At 42.5% G+C, this 22930-nt stretch overlaps 1 protein-coding gene across 1 annotated transcript in view; it reads right to left on the minus strand.

The window, feature by feature from the left end:
• Positions 1–1359: 1359 nt before the first annotated feature.
• LOC139689993 (uncharacterized) overlaps positions 1360–22930 on the minus strand; it is a 55505-nt gene continuing 33934 nt past the window's right edge. Inside the window, exons 18-25 of the mRNA XM_071587158.1 lie at positions 12110–22881; positions 11534–11994; positions 9053–9194; positions 8491–8650; positions 6377–7790; positions 5398–5767; positions 4086–4737; positions 1360–2139 (exon numbers count right to left, since the gene is read on the minus strand). Coding sequence (XP_071443259.1) covers positions 2065–2139; positions 4086–4737; positions 5398–5767; positions 6377–7790; positions 8491–8650; positions 9053–9194; positions 11534–11994; positions 12110–22881 — 14046 coding nt within the window. The 3' untranslated portion in view covers positions 1360–2064. The remainder of the gene's footprint in view (positions 2140–4085; positions 4738–5397; positions 5768–6376; positions 7791–8490; positions 8651–9052; positions 9195–11533; positions 11995–12109; positions 22882–22930) is intronic.

Raw genomic sequence — 22930 nt, forward strand, 5'->3', positions numbered from 1 at the left:
TGACTTGAAATAATAAATCGGATGTTACCCCATAAAAGAAAACTTAAGCCATTGTTAACTGATGAAATCAGTTACTAGTCAGCTATCCTTCAAAACATCCTCAAAAATCTCCAGTAAAACTTCTAACAATGATGAACCAAGGTTACTCAATGAAGAATTTCAAAAGTACTACTGTAAGTTGATTTCTACTACTAAAAGATCTTGTAATGAGTTGAGTATAATTAATTTAATTCTAATAACAAGTCCAAAACTGCATGGGAAATAATTAATGATTCCAGAGATAAGAAAAATCTGCAACCCACTCTCCCGAAACTTAGTAACTCTGAATGTAAAACTGGAATGAGCTACTCATCTCTGGCTAATAAATTTAACAGACACTGCATAGCCTTCCCAACTGCCTTTTAAGCTAATTTAAATTTTGCTAATGCACCATCATCAATGTTTGTCAAGCCCTGTTCTGAAACTAATTTAAAAACTATTGTAACCACACTCTGAAACAAATCCAGTGCTGGCCATGATGAAATTCCTGGTAAAGTTAATCATTGTTTTGAAGCTATAAAACCACCCCTATTAATTTTAATCAATGAGTCTTTGATGCAAGGGATTTTACCATCCCAATTAAATGAATCAAAATAAGTGCCTATGTACAAAAACTGTGGCTGTGTTAATGATTTAAACGGCTACGGGCCAATAGCCATCCAAAATAAATTTGATAAAATACTTGAAAAGGCTCTTTATGTACATATTGTGACATCTCGAAAAAATTCTTGCTTTTCAGTTCTCAGCAATATTCATAAATGTACATATATTAGGTTGCACAGCTGTGTCAGAATCTTTTTTCCTGGATTTCTTTTAGTTCCGAGTGTGTATCGTCGATTCCTGGTGCCTTTCAATGCAACAATTCCAGAGAGTAAAAATCATTTGCCATGACCAGGATTTGAACCCGGATCCCTCAATGTCCATCGCAACATCTTGTTCCTTTACAACCCCCAAAATTTTAGAATTTAAGAGGATGCCTCGATAGCTTAACTAGCTGAAGCACATGGCCGGAATACCTAATTATATTACTTAAATATTATTTAATTACTCAGTGAAGGTGGTTAGCTTGCTATGAAGTGGAGTAGATGAGGTCTTATGATTCAATCAAAATTAAGCAAAGTAGGTATTCTTTGTTTTCCAGGAGAACAAGATGTGGCACCAATAATTTTCATAGCCACTTCTCTATATGAGGCAATGATATATCATTGGTACTAATATTTATTTTACTTGGAAATTGGTATTGTGTTGCAAAAAGCATATTTAAGACTTCTAGAATGTAATAAAAACTTTATTGTTTAGAAAGTAATATGGAGAGCCTGTTCATTGCTTTACTCGTAACCGTAACTAAAGTCATTGGAAAATGTCATGTAAGTGTGGGATTTATTGTTTAATTAATTGTGGATTCTGCATTTATTTTTGTCACTCAGGTGGTTGCATGGCATGCCTGTTTATCTAGGAGCAGTGTCAATTCTGCTTCATGTTCAAGTTAATATTTCTGAGTGTAGAATTATTTTATAATTTTAGGTGCAAATAGTTATTTAGAAGTAAATTATTTAGTTAATGTTAATGAATAATTCATATCAGTTTTCCATAGTGAATTAAGATACATTAAATAATTCCATATTTTATTTAACACTAGTGAACAAATAAAAACAACACAAACAGTTTTGAAATAAATAGTCCAACTACTACAAGAAGAATGGCTTGGATGGATTGCTTAGAAGTAAAAAAAAGTTCTGTCCTATTTTAATAACTTTTAAATGAAAATAAAAATTTTTAGAAACATGGTGATTTCATATTTAAGTAATGAACTTTTTTTACAAGGAATTTAACAAATTGGCCTAAATTCATGAATAATAAATTCCTGGTCAAACTTACCATTTGATCAATAATGGTAGTAATGGGACACACTAGATACAATTAAGTGAAATGGGAACATGAGTTGATGATATCAAAATGACTTGATGATTCAATGAGCAAATATTTTCAGTATTCACAAAATTAAATTTCAAATAGAGAATAATATCAGCCCAGGGTGGCAAGGCTCTTGTCTGTCTCTTCTTGATCGTGTTCATCCTCGTACATTGGAGTATCCCAATTCTAAGGAAGGAGAGGTGAAGGAAAAATTCAAAATTATTATTATTTCCAGTCAAATTTTTATGGCATGGAACTGTCTCAGTATTTAATCCAATAATGTTAATGGGATTTATTCAGACCTTATTCAAGGCATGAGGAAATGGCATTTCAATGTAGACAATAATATGAGGAGAAAAATATAAAAAGTAGGTACATATTTCTCTATTTTAAGGGTGTCTGTGGTATATGCTACACAAAACATCACCTTAGGTAATATGCATTTATTGTTGTGAAAAAAAAGTGACTCAAAATCAGAGTTTTTTTTGAAGCAAAATGATAATGTATGCATATTATTTGAAAGAAAAATAAGGAAATCACATTTTTTTGTGTTAATCCACCATTTTAGTGGCCCTGCATTTCTATGTTGCATTCCACGGCGTATGAAAATGAATGTGCAAAGTTTTATAACATACCCCCCACCAGAGTAACCTGTATATTACCACAAAGAAACATTAAAATAAAGTACAAACCGGCAGTAAATGGAAGTCATAAAAATAATAAGATGACTTTTTGGATAAACTGTTTGAAGAGTTCACATGAAAACTGGGGTCATCATGGTGGGTAGTCAAAGAACTGGATTTCTTCGGTGAACATCTTTATATTCATTGGTATTTCTCCTCCAATTTACATCATGCGGGTTGTATAGAAGTGTCAGAACGTTATTACCCAAATTTTTTTATTTGTTCATAAGGTGTAGTGTTTATTCCTGGTGCCTTGTTTGCCTATTAGTTCATTGCAGAGTTAATACCCGAGTAATACCTGATGATGAGGTTAAAAAAGAAACTTAACACTTCCACAATAAAGATTTAATATTTCACGACCATGATTTCGATGCTGCACATCATCATCAGGTAACATACTGACTGATGAGTCTGGTTTTGCAAGGTAAATTAATAAGGCAATTAAATTTCATATTGAGTGCTCATTAATTTTGCAAGCATAATTTTGAAACATATTTATCCAGTCATTATCAACTCAGAACATGGAAATATTTTTCTTCTTTGGAGTTAATGTTTAATGGAAAAGATGTCCATACTGACATATACCAAAATACATGCTTGATTGAAAGACACTTTTAGGGCAAAATGAGATTTCTGTAGGAACTTAAGTTTCTTTATATTGGATTAACTTACCAAAATTGTAGGCAATTATATATTTGTAGATTGTGACTGACTTTATTTAATGTTTAGGTGTTACTCTCACTAATGACCTCTCCTAGGTGAAATATTTTGGGGGAATATGTGGACAAGCTAACAAAAAATTAGGATTTATTAGAAGAGTATTGTGTAACTGTGATAAAAATGTTTTAACAAATGCTATCTTTCACTTGTTAGGCCTAATATGGAATAGGATCCTAGTCCTTATTTAGAGCAGTGTACAGGGATGATGAATGAAGTTGGATTGATCGCTGAATTGGATCGCATGCAGGGTATAGGAGCTAGATTTGTAAAACATTATTAAGACCAACTGAGGAGTGTATCAAAGTTATTATAGGATCTAGGTTGGGAATAACTCACGGATTGAAAGCTAAATTACAGATTAAATCTCTTGCATAAATTGGAAGGATGTCTATTTAGCAATTATGTTGAAAATTATTATTAGCTCACCTTACTATAGTAGGAGAGATCATGTCATTGAAATTTGAGAGATTACGTGTACTACAGATAGATTTAAGATGTTATCTTTCTCATGAATGACAAGGGATCAGAATAACATCATCCAACTGCGTGAGGAGGGAATGTTGAATTGGGTCAATGTTAATCAGGTATATTTGTATAACCACCCCCAACCAGGCACCCTAGCGCTGGCTTAAAGGGTACTATGGAAAAATTAATTAAATTAAAGTTGTTCAGTCATTGCTTGGGTGGTGGATGTAGTCAGTGCCTAAAAGTAGAAAGTGAAATTCTTACCTTGAAGATTTGTTCCATGGACGGGAAGAGACACCGCTGGCAGGCCACTCTACCAACTCCCTCCCTGTCAGCTACACAGTCGCACTTCTGACAACTTGATGGTGAAGCTGTAAGTGCCACCCTCCGGACGAATATGTCCAGGGAAAGTTTCTGCTGTCTCTTCCTCCTAACTTCCTCCGCGGAGGATTCTTTTTCCGATTGTGTGGTTTGTGTCCGCGGGGTGGGACCGCCGAGGACGCTACCGACGTCAAAGCGTGTACCATTCGTTTCCACTGCCAGAGGAGAGCATAGGTCCTTGGGAATGATTAGTTGCCTCATGAGATCGCTGCTAGGTACTAGGGTGCGCACGTTGCGCACTGTGAACGCCCCGCGGGAATCGAAGCCTAAGACCACTTGCAGTGTTGAGCTTTGTTGGCGGTGAGTCCTCAGGATGGTGGGAGCGAGAACATGGAGGGTTAGATCTCCTTCGAGGAGCATACCGACGGCATCGGCGTAGGCGGCATCCGTCGCATCCTTGCAGTCGCCGCACATGATAAGCACTACAGTTTTGGAGACTCCATCTCTGAAGGGTAACCTTGCTGCGTACCACAGGGCTTCCATTGGAGTGGTACGTCCACCGGGACCGGTGCCTTCCCTGCCGTCAAACTGCATGCTGGAAAATACGTATAAATACATTCTTCACAACCGTGCGAAGGATAAATATCATGAGATGGGCGTGCTGCCGGCAGGAGAATCGTTCTCACATAAATATCGTAGGTCAGTTTTAGTTTTATTTTAATCAATTATAATTCAGTTTCTTTGACTTAATGGTAAAACCATTTAGGTACTTGTGCGTCGAAGTTATAGAAACCGACGATACAAAAGTTATAGTTTACGTATCAAGGAAAGCCAAGAATTGTATGTGGCTTCGTAACGCACACTTCCATCGTTCATAATTTTGTGTAATGCTAGATTACTTGAATGAAAAGCCCTTTAGGTCTCATTAAACCTGTCTTTCCGCTTCATTAAATCCCAATGACTGATTGAAATATTCGCCTCTTAGCGAGTCTCTGGTGAAAAAAGAATGACATGGATGCCATCATCATTACAGTACTCTGTATTAGATGGAAATCGTGGATATTATATGACTGCGAACAATTTCTGCGTGAATGTTCTCAAGGAATTACCTTTAAAACTACACCCCATAACTAACATATAGTTGAAAATTTTGGTTGTCAAAAGCAATGGAATTAAATATGAACTCTGTAAAGGCGTTTATCGTTTAGTTCCTCGGCTTAATCTTGTGTTTGAAGTTAGATTGTAAGAAACTTACTTGTGGAAGGCCTTCTCAAAGTGCCTCTTGTTGCTCCATATCTTTCCATCCACTGTATGCGTATGAGGGCCGCCGAAAACACGTGATGCCATCATGCCTCCCTCACCCCTGTGCCTTCTGGTGCTGCTGTATCCTCCGTTGAAACCGACAAGCGCGAAGCGATTGTCACGGAGACCTCGAGCGCGCATTGCGGTATCCAGCTTGATCGCCAAGTTCGCAATATTCGACTCGTTCAGACAAGGGCGCTGCTCAACCAAGAAAACAACATCTCCGCTATGGGGTGCAGGAGATCCTCTTTCAGACCCTTCCCCACCGTAGATCTTCGTCTCTCCGGCACTCATAACACTTCCATTCGATAAGTAACATCTTACTGGGAGATAATTAAAATAGAAGGATTAGTCAGTAATGGGTGCAGAAAAGTGTATCTTAGGCATTCTATAATATGGTTTTCACAGGAGATTTTCCTTTTTTGGAGTCTAAAGTTACCTGATTATTGGTATTGAGCCAAATAACTTTCTGGTAATTTGTGCAGCACGAGGGAGTTTTTAATCCTCCGTAGTAAATGAATATTTAGTTAAAAATTGTTATAGCTGATATGTGTTATTCTTCCCAGGATTCAAGGCTATACAATTCCATATAAGCAAGTAGTATACAATTCCAGCAAGTAGTATACAATTCCATAAAATTTCGCGATTCGTTTTTTAGCTTTCAAATTTGTTGATCGACGCATTAATACGACATTTTTTTCCCAAACAACGTAGGGAATCGTCAAATGACACCACAAGCCAACGGAAAACAAGGTTCAGAAGGTAGCACGATCAGTGAATAGAATCAGAGCAATAGATGCGTCATAACGGTGTGACAGAGATACGAAATTAAATATGGACGGAAGGCCATTTTAGCAGTGAGACTGATTAGACAGATTTTATTCAGACTGGCAGAGACTGATTATAACCTCTATACCGCGGTTACTACTCACCACAGGACTGAGGCACCCAGAGGTCCATGCCCGCATTGCGACACTGGGCTACGTAGGCTGCCGCGGACGCGCACGCCGCAGTCTCCCACCCAGATGGACTATTCGAAGCCGCTGCGACGTCTACCTCACAGAGGCGACCATATGGCGCTGGATCCACCCTCGAGAAGCACGGCTGCAGGGGGGACAGGATGTCCGTCTCACGATCGAAGAGGGCATCACACGGTTCAGTGGCCGCAGGAAGCGGCGAGGGCGACGGTTGTGTCGTGGACATTTGTGCCCTCGCCCCACCAACGCTTCCTCCCTCTCCGCTACAGTTACCAACTCGCCACGACTCGGCAAACTCCTTCTCCTGCCCCTTTGCGAACACCATCCGGCCGTCTGGCGTCTCGAAGTCGTCGCTGGGTTCGTTGTTGTAAGTCCCCAGCAATCCTGCCGTCCGAGAGAAGAACCAACCAGAGATCCTCACGGTACACACGTTGTGGAAGGGATTGCAGTCGAGAACCATGGACGCGGAGGAGGAGTGGAGGGCGTCGAGGGCCGGGGCGACTCCGCTGAGGGCCCCGCGGGCCGGACGCCCGATCTCCAACACCACCCTCTCCCCTTCCTTTCCTACGGTTGCTGAACCGATCTCTATCGGGAGCTCCACTCGGCGCCCGTTGACCGAAACTCTGCCGTCTGCAGCCACGTCTATGCGACTTTCCTCCACTTTCCCCCCTCGCCCCTTTCCGTGAGTTTCTGCCGGAACGAGGACGCTCACCGACCTCCTATGTCCCTTGCTGTCGTAATTGGCCAGCAACGAGAAGGTGCCGCTTTCGAGGTCCCCAGCCAGGAGGTAGCTGCAATTCATGGCTGAAAAGCTGTAGTCCCTGCCGTCGAAGGTCACGAGGTGGGAATCTCCGGCCACGAGAGCGGAAGCGGGGAAGGGTGGTAGGGCCAGGGCAGCCAAGGCGGCAGCGGCGTTCAACTCCCCGTCTGTAGCCTCGGTAAGGGCGGCAGCAGACGAGGCGTCCAGCAAAGCGTCCGCGAGAACCGTCCGTATCCGGGTGAATGCGGTCGAGCCTGGCCTGTTAGGCCCAGAAGATGTATCTTCGGGTCGTAGGGATTTGCCGGACTCTTTTGGACGTTCCCACATCTGCCTGAAGTGTGGCACGGAGTCGAAGGAGTCCCAGTCGAACGGCAGCTTGACGTTGTATTCGAAATACCCAGCTTCCAGCACGTAGGAGCGGTCGGTTCCGCGGATGTGAGTATCCCCGTTTACGTCCCTTGGGCCATTGGTGCCACTGTTCGGGTCTCGACTCGCTTCTGTAATCTGACTGGCGAGATCGGCTCCCGCTCGGGCCACGTCTAAGATGAAATTACTGACCACTTGCTTGAAGTAGTCTCCGAGTTCAAGGTAGTGCCATGTCCATACGGCCTGCGAGAGAGAACCTTAGATCGTTGGATTTTGCTACGATTTGATGATGCTATGTTGGATTACAAGTGTGGCTGAGATTGGAGCATTCATCATGCGTTTATTTAGGCCATTTTGAAGCTAATATCTCCATAAGGGCAGTGATTTCTGACTTCCCGAAGAATCTCTGTGAACCGCGAGAGGTATGTGTAGGCACGTTGCTCCATGCGTAGCCACCCTTGGAAACCACTTAGAATCAATGTGAGGGGAATTAAAACGTTGTAAGGATGATGTAATCTATAATATTTACCCAATTATTTCACCAAATATTTTGCCTTTAGATGAAAAATGACTATTTTGTAGTTTTACAAGTGTTAATATAAAGTGGTCATCAGAGAAGTTCATTCTCAACAGTTCGGTAACTTGTTCAACAGCATAATTCAGTATTTAGGTTTTGTCGTTAATGTATAATATTAGTCATCAAGTATTAATTTAAAGAATGTTTTTTTGTAAATATTTAACATGCTAGAATTGAATTAAATTTAGAGCTGCATTGAGTACAAAGAAAGGTTCAGCATGTTCCAAAAGAAATGCCAAGTATGCAATAATTTACCTGGGTGGAAGTTATTGAATACAATATGACATGCCTGCATAATTGTTTTTGAGAAGTTATGTAGATGAATTATAATTTTGTACATGATGAATACTACCAATGTATACTAACCTTTCTGTGAATGAATTTTACTGTTCCGGTGAATTCGACGACTGGCGGCAGTTGCATAAATTGATCGTATCTTCCAATTAATTCATTGTATTTTTCCATCACTACCTCTCGATATTCTCCAAGACCATTCCGGAAGTCTTCCTTGATGATATCCCAATTTCTGTAGAATATTATTACTCATTTGATGGACATTTTCAATGTAACTTAGTAATTATTTAGAAATAATTTTGTAACAGTAAATGTGGCTGAAAACCCCCGGGTGAAACCATATTGAAGCAATAAGTAACCCGTCACTTTAAATTTCTCCAAGGTTGGAGTTAAAAGTGAAATTATTAAATATAGATAGATCATAATTGTTAATTCTAATTACAATTTAATACAAGGTAAACTTGGAACAATATGGATTATTTTTAAATGACGAATATCACATAAAAGGTTCCGTGGAATACTACTGCAGCTTTAGAGTTACGCAAGCATTAATAATTGGATGATTTCAATTTTAACTGATCAAATATCTTGAATTAAACACCATTACCAGTTTTTAGAGAAAAGATAGTTTTACCTTTTGAAGTATGCCTTGATTTTTGCAGATGTCTTATCCCATTCTAGGTGTCTCACTTTAAAAGTATAGTAGTCCACCAGCTCTCCAAGTTCCATTATCTCTCGTACATTGGCTAAGTTCTCTACTATACTAATGTAGATATCTATATCCAAGAGAAATTCGAATGTTAATACAATGGATTATTTTGGGACAATTTAGCTAAGAAATTAACGCAATTATTGCAATGCTAACTGACGGTAATATTTATCAAATTAATTTTTTTTATAAGGAGACACTCTGAAATTTAAAAAAGTGAATTCTCAGCTATATTTGGGGATTATCAAACTATAATTAGCCAGTCAACCAAAAGATTACTATAATTAAGAGCACGTTTAAAACTCAGCTTGGTAGGTATGGGGTAAGAATTAATGCCAGCCAAACTAAGGTTATAAGGTTTTCGAGAAAGAGAAAGGCTAAGTTAAATAAGAGAAGGTTTAGATTTCCACGGCACAGAAACTTCGTCGCTTAGGCTAGAGGCTATGGATACGTTAAATACTTTCAGTTTATGGGTGGGTATAAAAATGGAAAGAGTAAAATTGGCGGAAAGGAGAACAAACGAGGAAGTAGTAGGCATAGTATGGGAAGAAAGATAGCTGTTGAGAGAAATTAAAAAGAAGCTGGAAAGATGAATGCAGATCATTTTGATTGGCTGTGGGATGTTAAATGCTGTGATAGAGGAAGGAAAAAGGATTGGCAGGTTGAACGGAATGAAATAAGGCAGAAAGCATGTGGAGTTAAAGAAGGGTTTATTTCAGTCCAGGGTATCGTACCCTAGCACAGCTTGGCAAAAAAATGTCATCTGACTTTCTCATATTTCGACGATCTAACTGGCTAATTTTTATAAAAGCAAGGGTGCGAGGCGCCACTTTCTGAAAATGGTTTATGTTGCAATGATTAAATAAAAAACACTGCTTAATTTTATCACCGTTTCACTGTACCGATCGTGGTTTGGACACGTCATTTTTTAAAATTAGTTCCCGTGTGCTGAGTCTTATATACAGGTATACAGTATGCCTCGAGGAATGGCGACAAGACTCCTCGAAGCTCATTAAATGTAAATTAAGCACGAATTAGGCATTTGAACAACCCGGCAGGAAAAACACTTAAGGATTAAAAATATCTATCAAATAAAAAATATATTTGATTTAACTCCGGCTTTGTCAGATCTCGATAAAAAGCTTCATATTAGGTCATACAGGTGGACCAGTAGACTAATCGGAGGCCAAAAGATATTCGTTTAAGAGTCCATTGGTGTGGATTTAAATTTTATGTCAAAATACCTTATTTTTCATTAGTTTCTGTTGCATTGCTTTCTTCAAGCTCTTTCGGAGTGTTTATGGCAGGATGAATATACTCTTGAGACAATTCACTTCTTTCAGCTTTACTTTTCAGTGCGGGTAAATGATGAATTTGGGGCTCACATACCGAAGTCAGCGTAATGATTGAACGTAGAAGATTAATAATACCTTATTTAGGATTGTTCGTTCGCAGGTTTCCGCGGCGATGAGGAGGTGATTTCCACATTTTTCGGGCTGCGTCCGCGTATGTCGTTTAAATGCACAACAGTTTCGCCAGCTATCCTGCTGGCGAAACTGCTGTGCATTTAAACGACATACGCGGACGCAGCCCGAAAAATGTGGAAATCACTTATTTAGGATTACTTACATCAGAATCCCTTACGCCCTTATGTATAAAGTTGCTAAAACCCTGAAATCGGAGAGGCTTAGCTCCTTAGTCTATTTGGACATTGATTACCCACGCAAAGATTTGTTTTAAATGCAGTGATCTTTTATTTGAAGGAGATTAATGGCTGTAATACGTAATTCGTAAAGTAAAGAAGATAGTCATTCGATATTACAGTGTAAATCCTACGGAAATATTTCTTAACAACCGCTGAATTTTCTCTGTCAAAATAAAAGAAATTTTCAAATTATTTTTTACTCAGTAGAGAAGGTAAAGGTTTATAAACTACAAGAAATAACCGACACCATCTCTATCCCCTAAGTTCGTATGATATTATATGCAGTTGTGGCCGAAATTATGCTTGGTAAGAAAGACAGTCATCTCCCGAAGAGTAACGGTCATTAAATAATGGAACTAATCAACGAAAACCTGAAGCCATCGCCAGATAATCTGTCTCTGATCGTGAGGTTAGTTGGGTCTTTGAAAAGTCACGGGTTTCAGTTGATACTACCGTCCGGGTGTCACACGCGGCAGGATACAAAATTATTTTAAATTTTTAAATCATTAATATGATCCGAAAATATTGAATATCTATGATTTAAAATGTTATGAAAGCCTTCACTCCAAGAATATGGCTCACATAGCTGCTCTAATTTTCATCATAGGCAATCACCAAATTCGACTACTGTTCTCTAAGAACACACTATGTAACTATCGGTCAATTATGTATCATAGGTGGAAAAATGGGTGACATCCTACCGTCAGCTATTTGGCGCACTTCATCGACGATCTCCTTGAATCTGATGATGTAGCTGTGGAAGATGATGATGGCAGGTCGCATCCTCTCCGCCTCTGCGGCCGCCCAGTCCCACACGGCCTGCCTGGCCATCGCCCGTCTCTCCTCCACCCACTCCATTGCGCTCTCCACCACACTCTCGGCCCAGTCAGCCAGCCGCCGGGCGGCCCCTCTGACCGCCACCCCAACCCTCCGGGCTGTCATGGCCACTCTCCCTGCGGCATCCCCGAGGCGCCTTGCCGCCTCCGCAGGATCCGGCAACGCCGATGACAACGCGGATCCCGTGGCCTCTATGGCGTCGCCCACTAGTCTCGACGCCGAAGATAAGATGGCGGACGTCGCCTTTCGGAGGACAACATAAGCTTCCATGAGGGCTTCTTTGAAAAATCTGCTGACGCATGACGTGGCCACGTTGACCCTTTCCCTGATAAAAATACATTATCCATTCCGATTAATAACATTAAAAGAAATTTTATCTTTTCAATTACTTCAATGAGAGATAGGTAAAGGCAATTTGCATCTATTACCAAAATACTTACATAGTAGAAACAACGAAGTGGTCAATGTCCTGGATAAAGAAATCATTTTTGGCATACATCTTCGACATCATTTCCTCCAAGCTTCTGAAATCTTCCACGAGCGCGTTCACCTCATTCCTGGAATAAGTTGAAAGGCCCTCGACTTCATCTTCAATGGACAAATACCAGAATCTCAACTTGTGGGTTGTCCCTTCTCCGAGGAAGCCGGCCGCTGCTTCTCCAGCCACGGCGGCCCAAGCATGTCCCACATCGGAATACGCCTCTCGTATCCATCCGCCCATTGTGCCGGTGGCCGCGCCCAGTGTGGCTGGCACGTTCGGGGTCCTCAGCCCGCCTCTCTGTTCCCACAAAAACCTCGTCGACAGCACCCGACTGGAATTCAAGCTGACCGTCGTTCCAGAAAGCACGGTTTCCACCGACGGCGCTACCGAGATGGTGGACGGTGGGGCGTCGTCGTCGACGTCGCGCCGTGAAAGCCTCACCGTGACCGATTTTATAGGACCCGAACCCGCCTGCTCCGTCGACCCAAAGTAGACTCTGTACCTTCTCCTTCCGTGGTCGGCCTCGAAAGAGGCAGACGGCATATCCCGATCCACCAGCAGTCTCAACATCAGCGGAGGCTTTCGATTAACCTTTGTTTCCAGACGAAGTCCGATATTTTCCAAGGTGGCTCTGACTGACAGTGAATTCTCGTTCGTGTCGGCCTTCAGCTGCAAGCTGCGACGGATCGTATGAGCTTTTGCCGTTAGGACTATCGTTCTTTCCCGTCCCCGGGCATCTACGTACTTTGTCACCAGTTGTCCACCTGCTTTGTCCGAACCTGCAGCACCTTGGGCGCCGACGCGTATGTCTAGCCCGGAACTCTGGTGTCGCATAGCGACTAAAAGGGAAATTGTGTTCGCTCGGCCGTCAACAACTTTGAGACCCTCCAATCTCACCCTAGAGACAAAGAGATCTGCCTCATCAGGAGAATACTCCAACTCGAGCCTTCCCCAAAATGGTAACTGTAGCGTAGAGCAATAAATTCGGAGGACTATATCTCTTCTAAGAGCCGGATGAGTTGTGGTAACTACTGCTTTCACATTCCCGTCCTCGTTATTCCTTACGATCTTCATGCCGACAGAAATCGCTTTGCTGGAATTACGAGCTGCATCCCAATAAAACGTGGCATTTGAATGTGACGCATTAGTCGCTGCTATGAATCCATTACTAGCTTCCAGTTTGAAGGATCTCACAGGAAGGTCTACTTCGAGAAGCATCTTGATTTCATCATCCGTCCGTAAATTTAAGTTGAACCCGAGTGACTGTTCCCTGTGCCATCTTAATCTCGTGGAACAGTGAAATTTACTTGGGGCCGTCTTCCAAGCCCAATCGACTCCCAGAATACGATTGGGTAATTCCATTCTCGCGGTTATTTCCTTCGTCCCGTTGAAAGTGAAATTTATCCCGACACAGTGTCCATAGCACATTCTGGCAACCCCAGCCATTTCCGTGATGCTCTGGAAATCTAATTCATAGCGCATTGATACCGGAAGGGTCCACAGTGTTCGGATGAATGCCCCTCCTGAGAAGGTCCTGTATGAAGTGTCTGCAGCTAATGCTATGAATTCCTGACCATTATACGATATTTCTATTTTCACTGATGGGCCTTTATTTCCTTGAATGCTCCAGTCGGCCCCACCAAGAAAATGCATGTCTCGTAAACTTTCCCATTTGGATTTTAAATCTAGACCTAGAGATAATCCACCGCATAAAAATCTTCCATATCCGGATATCTCACCCAATCTGGCACCATTCACATGGACAACTACGCCGCCCTCTAGTACAATGTTCGAAGCATCGTTAGCAAATGTGCCGTCAACTTTTATCGCTATTCCTTGATTTTCCTTACGTGCATAGAGTTCACCTTTGTATCCGTCATCGGTAATTACACTCTTGAGCTTTAACGATACATTTTTCAAGATATCGAAGGGAGTCTTCATCGATAGGCCTACGCGGAATGCGTCCCATCCCTCGATCTCGCGCTCAAAGTCGATCGATACTGTTTTATTCTGTGGCCAGTGTAGCTCAAGGTTACCAAGTTGTTGGCCAAGATCCATAAAAGCTTGGTATTTCTCATCGTCAGGCATTATCATTTGACCTGAGAATACAAATCCATCCTCAAATTTGTTTTTTCCAAACACAAATTCCATCTCTCCATACTTTTTCCCTGCCCATACTAGTAAGGCAGTAGCTTCAGCGTTTGATTCCTCTTTGTTAACCTTGCCATACGTTTTTATTTCATAATAAATGGGTTCCTCACTGCTATTGCTATCGATGCTTAGTTGTACTTGGGCATTTATGTAACCCAAGGTATTCTGAACCTCATAGTCGAAAATCCCCAAGAAACTATTATTACCGGGAGACATATTTAATTCAAGCATATATTGTTTCATCGGACTATTCTGAGCGTAAGGATACGGCAATTTCAACGTAGCGATAGCTATATGTTGCTTTTGATTTCCATCATATCTTCCTTTTGTGCTTATTGTTGTTTCGATCAACAGATGACCATTGTTGGTAAACCATGACGAAGCTGTGAAATTAGCCCATTCCAAAAATGCATACGGCGTTTGGATACAAACTTGTCCTCTCATTTCATCTTTGTTTATCGTAGCATTTATTTTCATGGGGTTGGGAGAAGTTCTTTTCAAAAAGTCTGAATTCACTTCAACTTGCATGGTTATTGGGAATGCTTTCAGTAATACATTCGCTTTATGCGAACTATTCTTATATCTGACCGAAGCCAATCCGTCGAGCAAACCCTCGCCTAATACAATTGAAGCATCGGTTTCCACCAAGATATTGGAATATTTAATTATTTTCCCCTTGAGAAACTTCCGTCCTTCGATTTCTCCTGTTTCTAAGTGTATGCTGTTGATTCCACTCTTTGTTTCACATATGAGCTCGGTCTTTAAAGCGTCGATGTCGTTGGAATAGAGTACGGAAGTATTGACCCCACCTGTTGGCAGCCAGGAGGATGACAACGCAATACTACCAGCGTAGCGACCCACCGTTTTCAATTCAATTCTACCACTGTGTTCTTCTCCTTTCCACATACAACTGAACGTGATGATTGACTGCTGTGAAGCGTCCCAGCTGCCTCCGACAAATCCACTTACTCTCAGTTTTCCTATTTTCTTGTCTTTCCGTAAGTAAATGTCTATATCTCGATCTCCCCATGAAGTGGATTGCAATTTCCCATTTAATATTACGTGCTCGAACATTTCCATTGAGAGTTGTAGAGTGTGCTTTGAATTGCCATAGGAAAGTTCGGAATCTAGGTCGTATTTCCTGTTTTCTTTGCTCAACATACATTTAATTGAGACTTTAGAATCAAACATAGGGGGAGCGAGCAAGTTTGCTACTATACCTTTCCCATTGAAACCAATATCGATGAGTCCTTCTGTTTTTCCAAACCTATATGTTGAAAAGAACACAATATCCTTCGGGAAAGCCGCTGTTAGAGTTATTTCAGCATCTGGAATTTCTAGACTCGGAGCTGTCAATGATACGTTTCCTGTGATTTCTTTACTTTGTTTATCCAAGTGATAAGATAATTTCAGTGTGTTTTCCTTGAAATATCCGGATGCAAACAAGCTGTTATTTCCATAACTCCCACTTACTCCCCCGCTGTAATTAATGGCTGGAGTAAGCAAGCTAAATGACCCTTTTACTCGGTAGTCTACGAGTGCATATGCTAAGCTTGTTCCATAGGTGGCGTTTGAAAAAGATGCTTTCACTTCCACGGTGACATCCCTCCAGTCGGGACGATCGCGCTGCAAGCTGCATTCGAACGACATGGGTGAAACTTTACCAAGCAAAGGCAGGTCTGCCTCTAGATTGAGCACGTTTAGCCCCAGCAAATCCTTTCGGACCTCTGCCCCCACGTGAATGTATCTTTTGTCTGTAGTAGCTCTCAGTTGTCCCGTCAGCCCTTTGTCACTTTCCATCTTCATGGACAGTGTTCCACTGAGCCGAGGCAATGCCTCAAATGGTGTCGTCATATTAAGCATCCCAACAAGTTTTTCTGACCCTTCTTTCAAAAGAGAGAAAAACATGTTCATGTGGGAGAACTGGTGATATGGTGTGGTCAGGCTGAAACCTCCTTCAACCCTGCAATCGTCCGGCGTCAGTGAACCGCCCTTAGTAAATGCGTCGATGGCCATTCTTTTTCCGTTTAACTCCAACTCTCCATTGAAGCCGTAGTCTTCGGGTTGAGATCTTATCTTTCCTTTCAGCTTCATCTTCTGACCCTCTCCCCAAACAGCATCACTGATTACATCATAAGCGTCTTCCACTCTCCTTCCTGAAACGTCAACCGTCACCATGAACGGTGTCTCTAATCTAATTTTCAGCAACTCTTTGGGCCGCACTATTGCCGAAGCATGGAATCGCGCCTGAGTATTGCTTTCAGGCACCGAAATAGCAGCATTAAAGTCTGCTTCATAACGGTTAAGATCTAATAGACCGTCGAAGGAAGCCGTGAAATCATTGTCTGCTGCCATGGTGGCGTTTATTTCATAGCGAGGGTCATTGATTTTTGCCATGGCCTCCACTTCTATCCTTTTCAAGGGGTCCCATGGTGTTCGAAGGGCAAACTTTCCCCTTGCCAACCCCGTTGATTCCACGTATGCTCGGTTAGCAGTTATTTCCACTCTTCCACTGTCCCATTCTGCTCGGAGTGCAGCATCTCTCTCGTCGTCCTTTCCGCCCAATTCCACCTCCACCTTCAACTTCTTTAGGCCAACGAAACTCGTCACGAGCGAAAGAGACCCCCTGGCAGCACTCGGATCCAAACTTCCGGTAGCCTTGGCATCTATTTTGTGAGCTTCTCCGTAAATCGCCAGGAGGTGGGCTTCCTTCAAGTCATTTCTGATATCATATCCAGACTCAAAAACAGCTGATCCTCCTTTAAGTGAGATTTTCGAGTACGACCCCGGTTGGTGTTGCATTGTCCCTTCCACATTTGCTAAGGCGACCCCCCCTCGCAGTAATGTAGCCTCCATTTCAAAAGAATCCCCCTTTTTGTTAGCAACGTTGCCTCTGGCGGACCACATTCCATTTTCCCCCGGGGTTTCTAGGTTCACTTCAAAATGGGTTTTCCCAGATTCATTGGGAGTTAGAGTAGCAATAAGCTTAACCTTCCTCTCTACTGTCATCCCTGACTGCAAGATTGCTTGCAAATGCATCCCGTTTCCTTCATCTTTAGCTCCCTCCAATGACCAGGATACTAAAACTGGCGATACCCATCCGGACAAGTTTACTCCCAAGCTTACTTTTTCTGGCGGTTTCCACTCGATTTGAAAATTCATATTACCACCATCTCCCCATTTGACATCTAAAACTCCTATTAAGTCCATTGTGTCATGCATTGTCAACGTCCCGACAACAGACCACTTATTTGAGCCATGCACATTGGCCAGAAGTCTGATTTCATAAGGTTTGTTAGCTTCTGACTTCACGGATGCGGTCATTTCCCCTTTGGTCCCCTGACCTAATTCATATTCCAAAAGAACTTCTTTATAAGAGCTATTGAAAACCCGACTTCCTCTTAACTTCAGTCTGTTATAACCTTGCACTGGCGTTTTCATTTCGAAATCAAATTCATTCTTGTCGACCATTCCCGTGATGGAGTAACTCGTTGCTCCATAACGATAGGTGGCTGTTACACTTTTTGGCGATAGATCTAAAAATTCATAATTCAAACTGAAAAATAAATCTTCCGTGAACGGAGTTGTAAATTCTAGATTAGAGATAGCTTTAAAGGCAGCAACTTCTAACTTTCCTTTAAGTCTCATCATTTCTTCTTCCGTATCTCCCCAGCGAAGCGAAGATTCTGCTGTTGCTCCTATGTCCTCGTATTCCAAATCGACCGAGAGTGTAACTGTTTTTCCATCACGCCATTGAGAACCTTTGGCCTTCATTTCCCCTGAAAATCCTCCTTTTGGGGCTTCGACATTTAAATCGACTTGTAACACTTTCCCCAACTCTGCCCACGTCGTATCCACCCTACCCAGGAATTCTCTACTTTCTGGCAGTAACTCCCATCTTACAGAAAGACCGTAATTTTTATCTCCTGGCATATTTATAATAGCTTCAGTTTCTAGATTAGATATGTCATGATTGTGTTTAAGGACAAAGTGAACACTTTTGCTTTCACCTAAATTAACGCTAGCTTCTGTAGCACTGGCTACATTTGCTACTACCTCTTTTTTCCACTTCGCCTCTACTAGTTCGTAACCCTTGATGTTGGAAACAAATTTTATTTTTCCATTGTAGTTCGTAGGTACGATAATGAATATGGTTCCTTCTACCTCTCCGACTCTTATTCGGGTTTCACTATTGCGCCACTCATTGAAAACTGCCACCCCATCGATCTCCTGAGAAGTGATTGGTGGAGCACTCAATTTAACCCGGAAGGTGTCATCTTTGTAAACCCCCGAGCCAGAAAAGAACGTGCGACCTTCAGCTTCCGAATGGGCTTTGATGTATGCTCCTTCAGGATGGTCGCCCATGAAGTCGTATCCAAATTTGATGATGATTGTTTCATAGCCAGGATTAATCGTGTTTAATGTTATTTCTGTGTCAACTGCTCTCTCCTTAGTTCGTAAATGCCCTTCAACTCCCAGCATTACCTCGTCGTATAGAAGTGTTTTTATTTCAACCTCCAAATTCCATGTGCTTACGTTTTCCTCCTCATAGAAAAATCTTGTGACCGATCCCAATTCTTCAAACCCTTCAATGGGAGTCGTAAGATTGGTTGTTACTCGGAAGAGCCCTGGAATCTTTTCTAACTCATTATGTGAAACATAAATTTCCTCCCCTCGGCGGGCTGTTATTGCAATACTGTACAGGTCATCAAAGTTCCATTGGGCTGTTCCTTCGAGATCTTCAAAGCCTTCAAATACTGTGCGTGCTTGCGCCTCCAGACTCCCATTGCCACTGTAGTCTGCAGTGAGATAAAGATTTTCTAGAAAGGTGACGAAGGGAGTGGAAATGTCTATTTTCATCATTGATCCCTGATCCGGATTATTTATGCTTAGAGCCACATCTGCGGAGGTTGACTTTGGCGTCCTAAAACCTTCAATGTGTAAGGTTATAGTTGAATTTAGTGAGTACACCCTTCCAACTTGTCTATTCCACAGGACACTCGTGTCTATCCTACCCTCGTATCCAGGAAGGGTGGAATTAATTTCCATTTGGAACTTGAATTCTCTACCGCGATCAAGAGCTGCTGATGCAAATAGCAAGGTATTCCTATTCTTGCTAAGAGTGACGTGTCCGCTTTTATCACCTTCTCGTTTCCCTTTGATTAAATACGAGACAGAGGGCATTGTGAACATAGCAAATGCATTCTCTCTTTCCACGCGGGCCTTTGCCTGTAAATTTTCATATCCTTGGAACGGGGTTTTTGCATTTAGTTCCAAACTCTTTTCCGTCGTAGCCATGTCATAGATTCCATCCACGGAAAACTCAGTTGGAACTGGTGTAGCAAAATTCCAACGTGCAGTTGCGGACGCGCGTCCTGCCCTTCTCGAAAGCCTTCCCGTCACCCTTCCGGAAATAAAGGTGCTCATTTGATTTTTCTGCGCTTCAAATCCAACTTTCATTTCTTTTCCTGGGGGAAAATCGTAGCTTGCTTGGAATCGAATTTCCTCCCATTGGCGTATTGGCGTTTCCACGTCAACTGACACACTGGCTGAATGGTTTCCCAAATTTTCGAGTTTCCCGGAGAATTTGTATTTGTCATCTTCCTTGGTTATTGACATCGTAGCGGCAGTTTTATTGACCAAGTCCCTTTCCAGCGTTAACGATAACCTTCTATAGCCCTTTATTGGCGTGGATACGACTGCGGTGACTCCTCGATCAATGGCCGAGATGGACACGGTATACGCGGGTATTTGATTTCCTATATTAATTCGTAGGTCTCCTCTTTTCGTACTTTGATACTCCGCTTCGAGACCAAACGTCCCAATGTTCCCTGGTAAATGCGGAGATGATATTAATAACCTTCCTTCATATTTTTTAACCTTTTCTTCTATTTTTCCGGAAAAAATGACGGAGGATGTTCCTCCCATCGTTATCAAATGAGCTTTCGCGTCTAATTGACCTCGTATACTGGCATCATAGTACGCGGACGCATCGACTTTTTCAAATCCTCGAAGAGGTGTAAGAATTACAAGGTTTCCTTGCATGGAGGAAGTTGTTGGCGAAGCTAATGCACCTAGCATCGATGTTTGCGCTCCATTAACATCCAAGAGAAGGCTGAGGTCAGTTTTCCGTAAATTTGAGTCCACAGCATAGTGAGATTTAGTATCAAGGTTTTCATATCCCTTGAAGGGCGTTTTTATATTTAGTGATGCATTGAAGTATCCCGCTCCTGTTTCGACATTTCCGCTTATTCGGTGAACGAATGCCACTCTCTGGTATTCAAGAATGAAGTAGGTCCTAGGGGAATTACTGAAAATTGCTTCCGCCTTCATGTATTCATAGCCGACAAATGGTAGACGCATCATGGCTTGGATTTCAGTTAAATATTCATCCATGTGCAATTTACCTGTAAGTTGTGACTTGATGGCATTTCGGTCCAAGATAGCTTCAATGTGATGGTCCCCGTTGATTTTATCATATGCTATAACGAAGGATACTTTTTCCATACCCTGTACTTGACTTTTCAAGTCTATACTGAGTTTAGCTGAGTCCTGACTCCTTTCAGTTGAGCCGGAAAGAACAAGGTAATCTGTTCCATTTTTCGTAACAGTTAAATTTGCCGTCACTCCGTTTGTTAAATCAATTTCAACTGCCATTGATCTTTTAATTGGAGCTTCAAAAACCGTGCTGGCGCTGTACTTCCATCGGTCTAATTTAATCTTGGCCAAAATATCTAGTTTTGATTTTATTATCTCATTATCTTTCTCTGTCCGCATAATTAGTTTGAAATACTTTTCAACAGCTAGGAAGTCAAAATCTAAACTCAATACAGTGAATTCTTCAACTCCTGCGGGAGATATCTTGAGATTTGCATTGGCTGCTAGGTGTTTTGGAAAGTGAAACGAAGCAATAGCCTCAGCCCGTTCATTGTTATCCATGGACGCAAAAAGGTGCATGATTTTTTTCTCCTCTACGAAGTTGTAGCTCATACCGAAAGACATCGTTTTGCAGCCATCCATCGTGACTTCCGAAGTTATACTGGTTAGTGGACCTCCTCTTTCCATACGAGCGATGATGGTAAGATTTTTCTGTTCCTCGCCGTAGGTTATAATGATTTTAGGCTGGAGAATAGTTATGCCTTCTTCAGTTGTTTTACTGTTGGGTATTTCCAAATTCAGAGACATTGGATACGTCCATGGTAGAGAGGTATTCATATTTCCAATTACAGCGATGTCCTCTGGATGGTTCTTTCCTCCCCAAGCAAGATTAAGATCAAAAGTTATGGGTTGTTCCAATCCCCTCATATATGTGTGAGAGAAGTGGTTGAAGGAATTTCCGTCGAAGCCATTGATGAGGGTAACGTTAACAACTGGTAACTGAACATGACCTTCCCATCCTCTATAGCACTCTAGTCTGCTCTCCCAGTTAAGAAGGTCCTTCGCGGTTAAAGAGTGCTTTCCGCTTATTCCCGGCGCCGCTAATGACGTCTCAAAGTTTCCTTTTCCTGTCCGGGCAAAGTCGACTACGAAGCGCAGTCGGCCCAACCGAAGACGGGGACTGGTCACCGTCACGCTTCCATGAAGGACACGCGGTCGCCAAGTTTGACCTCTTACTGCGGGGCCTTCTTCGTCTCGGGCTTCTAGAAGCAGAGAACTAGTTTCACCGTTGAAAGTCACTTCGACCATGCTGCGGACACCATTCGGACCAAGCCGGTGTTCTAGCTTCGTTGATCCGATCGTGCCGCTGACACCTCCAGAGATTCTGACCACGAAATCGTTCCTGGAACGCAGGGCCGCTTCCACATCCAACTCGGTCACAGTGTTACCCCCGTATTTGATTTCCAGTTGCTCGCGGAGCCCCTCTCCGTTGCGGAAGTTGTGTCTCAAGGATGCCTCGATGGCAGAAAACCAAGGTGCCTCCAGATTGACGTCTACGTTCGCCACTCCAGCTACCATGAAGATACCCGACACGGATGCGACAGCTGACCTCTTACCGTCCAGGTACAACTCCGATGACATAACCGATCGACCACCCGAGTCCCCGGAGGAGTACGAGAAGATGGCACTGGTGTTTTCATATTCCCCGATTCTGGAACTCAGGTTGAAATATCCCCTGCCGGATTTGAGACCCGAAAGAGCGAATCCCAGGTCAACTTCATTGCTCTTCGTGTCGTAGGGACGTCTCCAGGAGATCGATGTGGTCAAGTCCGCCTCTCTGTCACCGCGGCGCACAAAATTGAATTTGGTGCCGAATTGCCGGAGGTGGGATCCCGCGGAGCGGAGGATCGCCCCGCCCGAAAGCAGCATGTCCCTCTCTGTCTCTTCGAGCATCCATGCAAGATTAGTGTAGAAGGCCTCGGCACCATTCCAGACAATTTGGGCTGTTGTGTTGGTTGCCAAGGGCGATGGGGATGCCCGATGCAAAATGGAAATTTGAGCTTCTCGAATGGATTCCATGGTGCTCCTCACGTGCAGTTCCAGGTCAGCGTTACTTTCCCACGGCGATGCACCGTCTTTTGGCAGCACCATTGTCAGTTCAGAAGCAAGATTTGAGACTTCCTTCCTCCAGTTCGCATCGAGCTAAAGATTTAAATCGTTTGTTAGTTGAATTCGTAAGGTCATAATCCAA

Source organism: Hetaerina americana, unplaced genomic scaffold (genome assembly GCF_022747635.1).
Source record: "Hetaerina americana unplaced genomic scaffold, ioHetAmer1.1.p SCAF_3, whole genome shotgun sequence".
NCBI classification, from domain to species: Eukaryota; Metazoa; Arthropoda; class Insecta; order Odonata; family Calopterygidae; genus Hetaerina; species Hetaerina americana.